Raw genomic sequence first — 11,909 nt, 5'->3', positions numbered from 1 at the left:
TCACCTTTGCAGAAGGCAGCTAGCTCCACGTGGGTCTTTGCCAACTTCCAGCTTTTATAGCATCTGTGGTGGGTCACCACATGAAATAGCAGGGCTGAGAGCCAGATGCAAAGGCCAGCTCTTTTTTTGGATAGGGGAATTATGGAGGGGCTGGGTTGCCTCATGCCCTCTCCCCTGGAATTTCTTCACACCCCCAAGTTTGGGAAACCATGATCTAAATATTCATGTGAAAAAATTGAAAAAAAGAGCCAAAACAAACCACCACCACATGAATGATATTTAATTCCTATGGTAGGGGTACAAATAAATTGTTCCCTTTGCAGTACACTTTTATTCTAATACAGCTTGCATAGCTATCCTTTCTTGCACAAGCTGATGGAGGATTCAGATGGCTGGAGATAAGGGAAATCTTCCTGTTTCTTGGCAGGTGCATATCAGGGATATAAAATCCCATTTAATTGGTAAGCTAGTGAAATGGTAGGTCTAAGCAGACACCAATGGGGGGGGGGAAGGGGGGCATTGGGGGCTGGAGCTGCTTCGGCTACAGTGCATTCCCCCTCACCTCCCACAGATAAGGACTGCTCCAACACCTATCAACTAACTGATCAGTAAGCTTCAGCTGTTTTCCCTCCTCACTCTACTCCCTACCTGACTTTTTGACATTTCAGCTGCATGGGGTATATTAATGGTTAACCAGCTAATGAAACACAGCAGTACAGATGACCTCTCAGAGCATAGAGATGGAATGATTGATTTCAAATACAGCTGAGAAAATCATGCCTCCATATTTATTCCTGTGTGCGTTGTGACAAGCAAGCCAGGTTTGTGGGCAAAAGGCTACATATTGCAAGAACCCTGAATTACTTTTTCTCCCCTTACTCTCAAAAGGCAGTCCTATTTTAGCTAGCACTTGCATCACAGATATTATGCTACTCCAGACTGAACTGAGACCACATACAACTTTATGCCTAGGGTAGACACAGCAAGGACTTGATCCAAAGCCCCCTGAAGTCTACAGCAGCTGCATCCAAGGATTGCTTCAGGCCCTAAAATGAGTTATCCTTAACTGAGGGGAGAGGTTACTACCTTCACATAGGACCCTCAGGCAGAAGTGCACAGAAGCCTGTGCATAGACCTGGGGAAGGCTACAAACACTAATGTGCATAGCTGTGTAGCTGGCTCAGGATCTTAGCACCAGGCTTGCTACTTCACACAGTAGCTTCCCCGTGCTGCCATCTACAGACCAACTTTATCACGGCTTTCAAGTGCCAAAAGCTTTCAAGCTAACACTACTAACAAAAGCTAGGTTGACCATAACCTACCTACCCACTTTGTTTTAGGCTCTCAAAAATACCTGCAAAATGCTGATATTTTAAACACTACACTAGCAGTAGGTGATACTAAGAAACTTGCAGCTGGGCTAATTTGCCTTGCAGCACTGATACAAATGGCATTCCTGATTCTTTACATCAAGAGCAGTGGCATTGTGGCTTTTGTTTTTAATATGACTTAACTACAAGGCTTGCTCGTACCCAACATTTAGAACAATAAGCAAGACATCTTAGGATGGTTATTTCTAGAACATTATGTATTTGTGTCTTTTAATCTCTGGTGAGACACTTTTCGCTGGGGGGTGGGGGGGGAGAAAATGCAAGAGCAGAAGTAACCCATCTCGAAGGCATTGGGCAAGGGTGGAAAGTGCAGGAGAGGGCAACAAAAGCTACCTGGTCTTTGAAAAGATTTATTCTACCATTTTCCTGCAACTGTTACCTACAGAGGGCAAAGTTGGGCAAAAGTCAGATCAAAAAGGTGAGCATCAAGTTGAGGGCAAGTTTGTCATAGCCCCAGATTAGATGAAAATAAAGGGGCCCCTTTGGAGGAATTCAGATGATGGGAATGTAAGTCACTTAATTTGCATTTTTGCTATCTCACAACCATATTTCCAGAAAGGGGGGGGGGGGAGAGTACTGTGCAGGTAGTGTTCCTTTGGGAAAAAAATAAATATTTCTGAAAGAACACCCCCCCCCCCCAATGCCTTTTACACAGCTGTTTTTGATTTTGGAAAAGTCTGGGGGGGAACACAATCAAGTAGTATTATGCAACTCAAGCATGAGATTTGCAGATCAGCATTTCATTTTTGATCTCCCTCTTCTAAAAGTGCAGTGTCATTTAGGTATAGCCTACCAGTCCAAAACAAAATCCACACCCCCTAGCAAGTACATAACAATAGCGCTTTCTTTAGAATCTCTTTGATGTTTCTAATACTAGATAAGACATTAGAGTTGGAGATACATAGCAAAGCCATTAACAGGTACTAAACAGAGATCTACCCTTAAACAAATGGTTGTGATTCAACTTTACAGTGTAGTTGTGGCTAAGGGACCAATAGAGATTTCACTAAAACTTGAGTGGAGGTAAAAGCATGCTCCTCCAGGTGGTCTAGCTCTATATTTCTGTCCACCTGGGACTTTGTGCTTGTGAAATGTGTGTAAACTGCATGGTTTTTCATGCTGCTCTATTGCTAGGCAGCATGAGTCACAGTTGGAAGGTATGGCAGGGAGGCAGAAAGGATGGCTAATTAAATGAAAGCAAGCATGACAACTTCAATGCAGCTATGCCATTAATCCTATTTCTCGTCACCCATGTTTCCAGTAACAGGCAAACTGGATACTCAGTCATTTGAAATTACATGACCACCATAGATCACAAAAAAAAAAAAACAGTCCCCACTTGTTTCCTAGGAACAGGCTGCAACTACAGAGTTTGAGATGGACACCACAGAAAGATGACCAGTAAGTAGCTTTGTCAGTCTGACGCAGTACTGGGTCTGAATTCCTAGGATGCCCTGGACTAATTAAACTGCTGGAGCACTAATTCAGACAGACAGCTTCTTTTTAAGGGCAGGGGTAACTGTCAACATGACCACTCTAAATTTTGAGGAGTAAAGGGAGTTCAAAGTGCCAGCCTGGATGTAGCTGTGGATCAGCTGCAGGTACTCTGAAGCTACCATGAGGGAGATTTAGCCTAATGAAGTGCTGCATATGCATCACAGCACTTGTTAGACATCTGCCAACACCCAAATAACCATGCCCCCTTCAAAGCTGGGTTAGTCTAGACACAGCCTCAGAGACAGCTTCTTTACCCATACATTAAGCCTGCAGTTCCTGTTCTGCAAGTGTTATTCTGTCCATTACACTTCATTGCCCTCTGCTGGCTACACTAACCACTACAATCATGTTAGCCTTAACTCAGCTGGCATTAAGAGCCACAGTGAAAAAGACTCAGCAACTCCCTTGAACAGCAGAAGAGTTTATTTATCCTATTAAGGACAGGAAATTACAACCAACATCTTAACTTACAGGCACAGGTTAAATAAGCCCTGAAAGCATTTTTACTGAACATGTCAAAGCCCTAAGAGTTCAGAGACAGATTTGTCAGAAGAGTTCTTAATCAGAGCTTCTGAAACACCTGATGTGTGTTTACACTGAAGGGTGACAGTTCTGCAAAACTGTTGAGCTGGCCAAACCTACTGTGTTTAACAAATACTGAAGCAAAAAGAGATTTAGACACTGCATTTACTGTGTGCTATTAGATTGCCTTTCTTCAACTCTTCAGTATCTCAGGCAGACTTGCAGAGAGCCACAGCTGAAAAGCGAACTTCTCCTCTCTCACGTTCCGTGAACTGTCTGCAGATCTTGGCAGAACCCTTGAAGAGAAGATTCCTTATTTAATACTCTAGATAAGCAGCTGTCATACACAGCCACTATAATATCCTCCAGAAAGTTATAGGAAAAAAAAAAAAAAAAAAAAAAAGAAGAGTACTGCCATCCTTAGCAAGCCAAGGGTAATTCAGATTTTTGAAGCTAGTCCTGTTGGACTAGCTTAAGCTACCTACCAACTACCGATGCTGTTTTTGGCTTGGAAAAGCATCAGCAAGGGCTGTGCTAGTAGACAAACTAATTGCTCAAGACACATCACACATACAATTTTAGAATCCAAGCCCATGTGACTGTGCATTCATAAGTGAAATGAGCATACCTTCAATAGCAAGTCAGCTGAACTTTCACCATGATTCACAGGAAATGGCATGCGTCCATCTATAAAAGACAGCCTCATTACTGAGGGGTTTTTTCATACTAGTGCTATGTAGTCCAGTTTTGGACTTTACATATAGCTCCTGAGTGATTAGGAAGGGTGAGTTCAGAAAATGGCTTTTCTAGCACAGCAAGACTCCTTAAATGGTGAGGTCAGTACAGGGTAGCTACAACATGGAATTGTATAGACCATACTTTGTTTGCCCCACAGAGCCTGAAACAGAGCTCTAGTCCCTGGGAGAGAGACCAGCCCTGAAATAATAATTGAGTTAAAATGGGTTGTACTAGGATTTACTGGGGCTCACCTAGTAAGCAACTAAGGTGAGTTTTGATCACTAACAAGCTTTATCCTCACTATGATTCTAGTGAAATGGTTATTGAACTGTAACTTTACATCAGCTTACTCTCAATAGACATTTATATATTCCTACCCAATTCATACAGATGTCCATCCACATTGACAAACAGAATAAAATGGAAGTTGACTTTATCCTCCTCTACCTGAAGAGAAAAGAAGTCAGTAAGGCAGCTCTCTAAAGAGAAACTGGAGCCCAAAATAGAAGAGATTGGGGTAGTTTGTTGGAGAATCTAGATCCAACTCTGCATGTGTACAAATACGAGACTATTACCTCTTTACTTTAATACAGCTAAGGAATGACATGAGGAAAGCAGTCACTTGCCTGAAGGTCGTAACAGTTTAAGTCAGTGGGCCAAAGGCTTTTTAGCTCCCACCATTCAGTAAACCCTTGAAATGCATGCTTTTGAGTTGTGCTTAAGTGTAACTCAAAACCCCACCCTGCACCCCATGTCCCCTGCAGCTCTAACCCACCTCAGGCTTAACCCCCTCCCCCACCCCCCTGGCAGGCTTAACCCTCCCCAGCTGCCCCCCCACCCCCACCCCAGGGCTTACCCTTTCAAAAGGAGCTCTGGGTGCTCCTGCTTCCTCCCTGGCTGCAGAACACGTGTTCTGCTGGGGAAAAAAAGCTGCCCTGACTTGTGTAAAATTTGAGTTTGAGGGTATGTGGGAATGCAGTTCCCATGTAACCTGAGGAACGACTGCATTAGAAGCCTATAGCAGCTCTTTTGTTGGCAAAAAGACAAATTTCATGTATTTAAGTGACTTAGTCCAAGACTAGCTTTAAAAATGAACTTGGGTAATTAAAACTCTGGAAAGTTTTTACTCAGAGTTATGGAAGAAGTTAGTTCCATGTTTGAAAGAGTAATGCAGCAGTACCAAACTAGAGCAAACTCATGACCAGTGTGGTCTGGAAGGCCTTGATTCAAGGAATCTCTCCTCCCCCCCCCCCCACTTAGTTACATTAATGCCTACCATCATTATAAGCTTAGTTTCATGTGCAAAGCTTACTTGACATTGGCCTTCTTGTGCCACAGCATTATGGACTTCCTGAATAGCCTAAAGAGAAAGCAGATACACATGAACACCAAGCTTTAATTACAGTAAGTCTTCTCCCAATTCAATAATCTTCATACCTTGTTGTTTTCTAGGTGTTTTGCTCTCTCTTCAGGAGAGAGAGCAGTTGTTTCCTCAAGAAACTCTTTCAGGGCTGATCCATCATCTGTGTGAAAGTTTGCAACTGGTTAGACAATGTGTGTGTTTTAGATTGAGAGTTCAACTCAAAGCTATGCTCATTTGCAACACATTCACATCTGTATAACATGCTATGTTATACAGCCTGCCCAGTACCCTCAAGTATGGAAGCTAACTACCTGCAGTACTTGTATTGCAACATACCCAATTATACCTTTTAGCTATTAGCTCAACAACATGGACTGAAAGTCACCAGGCCACTGACTACTGCATTGGATTAGCAACTGAGTAATGTTATATTTTCCAATCTCAGTCCAAAAAAAAAAAAGCCCCTGGTTTTCTACTCCCTTTTCCCCAGCCCCAAAGAGGCTTCCCTGATTCATTCTGGGCTGAGCAGGCAGTATTTACTCCTATTCCCACTTTGATGCTGCCAGCTCTGGCTGTGCCAGCTCATGCTTTGGGTAGTCTAGAAAGCAGACAATTTGTATTGCAGTATAACCCCATTGTCTTAAAAGCAGCAAAACTTCTTCCTGTGCTTTAACTGAAACTGAATACTGCAAATGCTTAGTCGTTTGCTCAAGTCCCTTCAACTCATGTAACTTGGTGCTACTTGCATTGAGTAGTGATTTCACACAGCTATTTTACAGTCAGTTTGAGCAGAAGTGAACAGGTCTACATTTTAGCAACGAGCCTTAAAATTACTAATGGGTGCAACTGTATCACACTGGGCACCCTATAACAAAGTCATTTTAAGATAGTAGATAAATTAAGTACCTCTGTTAAGCAGAGTCAGTGTTTTTGGAGGTGGTCAGGGAAGGTATTTCATTGCTCTAAGGCCATGTCTACGTGCCCCAAACTTCAAAATGGCCATGCAAATGGCCATTTCTAATTTTACTAATGAAGCGCTGAAATGCATATTCAGCACTTCATTAGCATGCGGGCAGCCGCAGCACTTTGAAATTGACACGCCTCGCGTCTCATCCAGAAGGACCCTGCCTACTTCGAAATCCAGGAGGCAGGGTCCTTTCGAAAAGGAGCCCCATCTAGATGAGACACGCGGCAGCCAGGCATGTCAATTTCGAAGTGCCGCGGCTGCCTGCATGCTAATGAAGCGCTGAATATGCATTTCAGCACTTCATTAGTAAACTTCAAAATGGCCATTTGCGTGGCCATTTTGGAGTTTGGGGCACATGTAGATGTCATCTTAACAAATTTAGGCTACAAGAGTACCAGCACAAAAGCCTGCCACTAGTAAATATTTTTATATGGGAAAATCCCCATCCATTGATATAGGTAAATTCAAGCATTTAGTGTAACCTTAATTTCAACAGAAGTTACTACTTTTTGATCAGATCTCCAGCACTTCAAGTGCCAGGAGTCTTACTTTATGTAAAAGATACACAAATGTCTAACCCAGTGGTTCTCAGCCTGCAGTGCATTAACAGAGAGCTTCAGCCCATATCATCCCTCAGGGCCCTCACACATAATGGGCCACCTACAGTGATAAGAGCTCAAGAACCACTGGTCTAACATGTTCCCCTACTGCTATTCAGAGCATTGGGTGTAGGTTACTCTGCTGTAGGAAGATACCTCAAGCTATTGAGATGAGCACTCTAGTCACAGATCTGAGATTCTCAAACCTAGTTTTAGCAAGTTATGCTAGGCCCACTGTAGCTGAAGATGTTACACTGTTATATCCAGAGCAGTGACTTGACTGAGGGAATTTCCTTGTTAAAGAAAAAGAGTCAGTTCATACTCACCAAATGTAAGTTTGTCTTTGTTATTAGCAACTGCATGTATCAGACCAATTGTTCCACAGGAATTGCCAACTGTTTGTTTCAAAAAATACACTTTGGAACTAACTTCTTGTCCCTTCAATTCTTCAATCTGTTTTTTCCTGAAGTTTTCATGCTGCAAACATGCAAATACAAAGTTCATGACTATTTTCCAGAACTCTAAAATCTTTTGAGTCTACAACATGTAACAGGGAAATCAGGTGAAGATACTAGAAAGTAAGAGGAACTTAGCCAGAAAGCCATCCTTTTTGGAACAAGACCACATGATTTACCAACTCTAGTTACACTTTGGTCTCATACTTTGATGTGCATGAGCCACAGTTGTTTGCTCTAGGCTATGCCAGTTATGCAAGACCTGGAACTTGATTTCTCATGCCAAAGACTTCTTGTCCAAGCCACTCAGCTTGCTAAGTTAGAAACAGGGTTTTGGAGAGGCTTCCAAGTACAGCAAGGTTGTGACATTCACAGCTACCACTTCCCCAGGACCACCACACCCCGCCCCCCACTCACAAAATTCAACAGTCTGACAGTTCTCAATGCTGAACATTTGTGAATGTTTTACCTAACAATATGAAAGTTGATTACTAAAGCTAAGACTTGTGAGAAAGTTGTTTTACACCAAGCATTACATGTTTTTACTCCTCAGCCCAAAGATGGTGTAGCTTCAGCTGAGACACCTATAGGACCAGAAATCTCTATACTCCTAGCAGTTTTAGCTCCTCATTTGCTATTAGTCAGCAGTTATATGATCTAGACAGTCACACACTTGTCAAGTTCAGTAAACCTGAGGCTTTAACTGTGTCTTAGAGTCTTCATTAAAGTTATGACTTATTACAGGTTGAACCTCTCTTGTTCAGCACCCATCAAGTCCAGAGGGTGCCAGACTAGAGAATTTGCTGAACCATGGGAAGTCAATGTTGTCCAGCACTTTCACTGTATACCAAGCTAGTTCAAGACTTAGTTATAAATAGAACAGTCAGGACTGTAGCTATAAACTTTATGGGATCATGGAAAAAGCTGGCCACATCCTTAAGTGGTTGTCCAGTTAAGAAAGTTATGCAGGATTGCAGATATTGCTAGACAAAAAGTTCCAGATTAGAGAGGTGCAATGTGCAGTAGTATGTTTGAGGAGCCCACTTTACCATCACCTTACACAGGTACACTACTGTTGTTGGATTATGTTGTACTGCAATACGATGAGATAACTAGTACTATTTCAGTAGATTAAGGAAGAGCAGCCTCAAGAAGTTAATGAATTCTAAGCCATGAGGCCAAGCAGAACACTGGATTTCTGAGGAAGCTCCAATGATAGCAAGATGTCCTCTCACTCCATTCTGAGTGAATTTGAGAAATGAGTTCATACTAAGGGAAGTTACCAGTTTATTTTCAGTTACTACATAAGCTATGGAACGCCATTCAGATGATTTGTTCTGAAGAACATCTGCATTAAGAACCAATTCACTGCCCAACATCCAAGTTTCTCACCCCTTCACATGCATCAACTTAGATTTAGCATATTTATTTCCTGACTTAATTCACTTGTGAGTTTTATTTGGTTCAAGTATCAGAGAGGTAGCTGTGTTAGTATCAGTCTTCAAGAACTACAAGAAATCCTGTGGTGTCTTCCAGATTAAGAGATATTTTGGAGCCTAAGCATTCCTGGGCAAAGGCCCACTTAATCCGATGTTTATTTGGTTCAGTTGCACCTCCCATCAGCATTGTCCAGCTAGAGAGAGAAAAAACACTCTGTTCTACCTGTCCATGTCTACCTTCTATGTCCATTTAGTATGTAGATGAGACCTAGTTCTGCAGATTTAAGGGACGGTTAACTTAGAACAAGAATTTTCCAGGTAGGAGAACCCACAGGAGAATGGTTCTAGCATAACAGATATTTTCTACAGAGTGCATGAAACATGCATTGCTGCTCAAGCACTTGCATAAGCATTTACTTGACATCACAGTAAAATACTGCTGGAGCTGGCCACTTGCCAGCACCAAGAGATTGGCTACAGTGCTGCCTACATGTCTTCCATGACATCATACAAGTCAAGTCATGAGGATCAGCAAGGTTGCTCTTTAAAGGAAAGGAAATATATATATATATGCTATACAGCTGATACATCTCTTAACAGGAAAAACAACAGCGAGGTCTCTGCTGTTTCACCAGGCATCTCCATGCCCAGGAACAGCTCTGAACAAATGGCAGCTGCTGCCCATCCCAGGGACCTACCTGGGCAGTGAGGGGAAAGAGCAGGAGCAGGGCACAGGCTGGGGTGGGCACTGAGCTCAGTATGTCTTCCTCAAAGCCCAGCACATCCACAAAATGCCAGCCAGGGGCAACCCCCAGGCGAGACAGCACCTACAGGGAAAGGAGACAAGAGGGACTACAGACCTCCCCCTGGGCTCACCAGGGAAGGAAGGGGGAAGCTGGAACCCCCCAGCCTACAGACCCACCATCCCAGCACAGACTGCCTCCCGCCAGGCGCACGAGACCCCAGCCCTGATTGCCGGCCCTATGGGCCGCTCCTTCCGCGCCCACCTCCAGCTAGTGACACAGCACAAAGCGCGGAGCCGCAGCGCCACCTGCCGCCGGGCCGGGACCCGCACGTGGGAGGGTCTCAGACGCAGGCACCGCTCGATAGGGCGCCCAGCCCCCACCTCTGCATGGCGGCCCCGCAGTACGCGCCACGCCCGCCCGGGCCCTGCGGAGGCGTGACTGGGCAGCCGCGCCCCGAGGCACCCTGCCCCACCCCACCCGGGCGGGGATGCGACTGCTGCTCCGGCCCAAGAGACCCGCGGTTCCTCCGACGCCGGCCACTCACTTTGTTCAGCATCTGCAAGACAAAGGGGATGATAGAAAAAGAGACTCCGGCGGCAGCACCACCCATCTTCCAGCGCTGCTGCTTCCAGCAGCCTTGCCCCCCTCCAGCGTCCCGCATTTACCGAGCCCCACATCCTCTCCCTCGGGCGTCCCTGCACCCACTTTCTCGGCCCCACCACTCCGCCAGACGCCTTATCCAACCCATCCTGCCCCCACAGCTAATCCTAACCGCCCTGTGCCCGCTGCACCTGCTCACCTCGGGGTTAATCTCCATGGGCTGCCACTGCATGGTGCACGATGGAGGCTGCAGACCAGCTACGCAGTACGAGACCCTCTAAGACAAACCGCTCTGCAAACAGGAGCCGCCCACCCCGCTGTATTTATCGCCGGGCTGACTCATTCCTGGCCTCAGCGGGGGGGGGGAGGAGCAGGGGCAAAACCAATCCAGGGGGACGCACTCGGCTTTTCCGCGCGGTCCTTTCCCCCTCCGCAAGAAGCAGTGGTACTTTCCCGCCTCCCTTCCCGCAGCCCGCCCACAGAACCCTCCAATGCGTTTCCCTGGTGCGCTGATGGCAGGTGTGTACTTGGGGGCTGTGTCTGGAGCGCGCAGCGGCACAGGGCTGATCCCCGGGCTCCCGAGCCTCTGTGTGGCCGTTGCTGGGGAAAAACACGTGGTTTTCAGCAAGCGCAACAGGGGAGCGAGGTTGCCAGGGGTGTGGAGCCGGATAGCTCTAGTGGGATGCTAATGTCAGGTCTACCACGGGCGTTGTTTGACAGACTGCGATATTATGCACCGTGTGCTCCTGAAGCGTAATGGATCGGGCAACTGCAGACGTATGTCATGTTCCAGGCTAGAGCTGTGACGCAGCATTAGCAAAACACACGGAGAGAGAAGAGATTATCTTGCAATCATATGAAATCTGTGTTTGACTCGTGCACAAGCTCTGTTGTGTTGCTCACAATAGCAAGGTAAAAAAAAAAAGAACCCCCAAAACCAAATAGTTAATAATATCAAGAAGAAGACACTTGAGAAAAGGCAGCTTCCAGAGCCTTCCTTTCTGGCAAGCTTCTTGTGAAATTCCAGCCTTTTGCAGCTCTTAGTGCAAATGAAGAGATTAAGCACTTCATTGCTTCATTTCTACATAATTTTGGAAATGGTAGAGTTCCTGAGGGTTGAGGAACGTTTCTGAAATCCCATGTCCTCCCCCTTCCCAACTCCTTCACTAAAAAGCTCTCTCAGACTTCCTTCAGTCTTACACTTTTTTTTTTTTTGTATTTTTTCACAAGAAAAATTGGCTTGATTGCTACTGCTCCTCACCTCTGTGCCTTGGTCACTGAAGGGTACCAAAGAGGGCCAGACTAGTCAGTTGGGTCAGCAGCCAAGATTCAACCACAAGGCAAAGCAGACATGAGTCCTTATGTCTCCTCTGTAACTGACACAGCCTCCCACACTCCTCTTGCCCTTTAGTGCAGGTAAACAAAATTCCCCAAGTTCAAAGGAGGTTAGCAACAATGGTTTTATGAACTGTTTTAGGTACATATTAATAGTTCATTTTGTTTGAAATCTGACAGTACAACAGCAACTTGCAATATATTAGCAAACATTCAGATCAGGTCACAAACAGATTTGACACACCAATCAACTGATA

At 45.0% G+C, this 11,909-nt stretch overlaps 1 protein-coding gene across 1 annotated transcript; it reads right to left on the bottom strand.

The window, feature by feature from the left end:
• Positions 1-3,293: 3,293 nt before the first annotated feature.
• UCHL1 (ubiquitin C-terminal hydrolase L1) lies at positions 3,294-10,653 on the bottom strand. The gene is made up of 9 exons (XM_074991791.1): positions 10,517-10,653; positions 10,262-10,273; positions 9,670-9,798; positions 7,404-7,554; positions 5,586-5,671; positions 5,461-5,508; positions 4,526-4,595; positions 4,039-4,097; positions 3,294-3,706 (listed from the first exon to the last, which is right to left on the bottom strand). The coding sequence occupies exons 1-9, from the start codon at positions 10,547-10,549 to the stop codon at positions 3,620-3,622; spliced, it is 675 nt and encodes a 224-aa protein (XP_074847892.1). The 5' UTR covers positions 10,550-10,653; the 3' UTR covers positions 3,294-3,619.
• Between the last annotated feature and the right edge of the window lie 1,256 nt (positions 10,654-11,909).

Source organism: Carettochelys insculpta, chromosome 4, assembly GCF_033958435.1.
Source record: "Carettochelys insculpta isolate YL-2023 chromosome 4, ASM3395843v1, whole genome shotgun sequence".
Classification (NCBI taxonomy): domain Eukaryota; kingdom Metazoa; phylum Chordata; order Testudines; family Carettochelyidae; genus Carettochelys; species Carettochelys insculpta.
The sequence above is the reverse complement of the archived record's forward strand: the minus strand, read 5'-3'. Positions and strand labels throughout refer to the sequence as shown.

Coding starts and splice junctions, on each gene's coding strand:
- UCHL1 (XM_074991791.1), bottom strand. CDS start 10,549: ATGCAGTGGCAGCCCATGGAGATTAACCCCGAG. Junction 5,672..7,403: donor CAAAGACAAACTTACATTTG/GTGAGTATGAAC, acceptor ACTTTCACACAG/ATGATGGATCAGCCCTGAAA. Junction 4,098..4,525: donor TGGACATCTGTATGAATTGG/GTAGGAATATAT, acceptor TGTCTTTTATAG/ATGGACGCATGCCATTTCCT.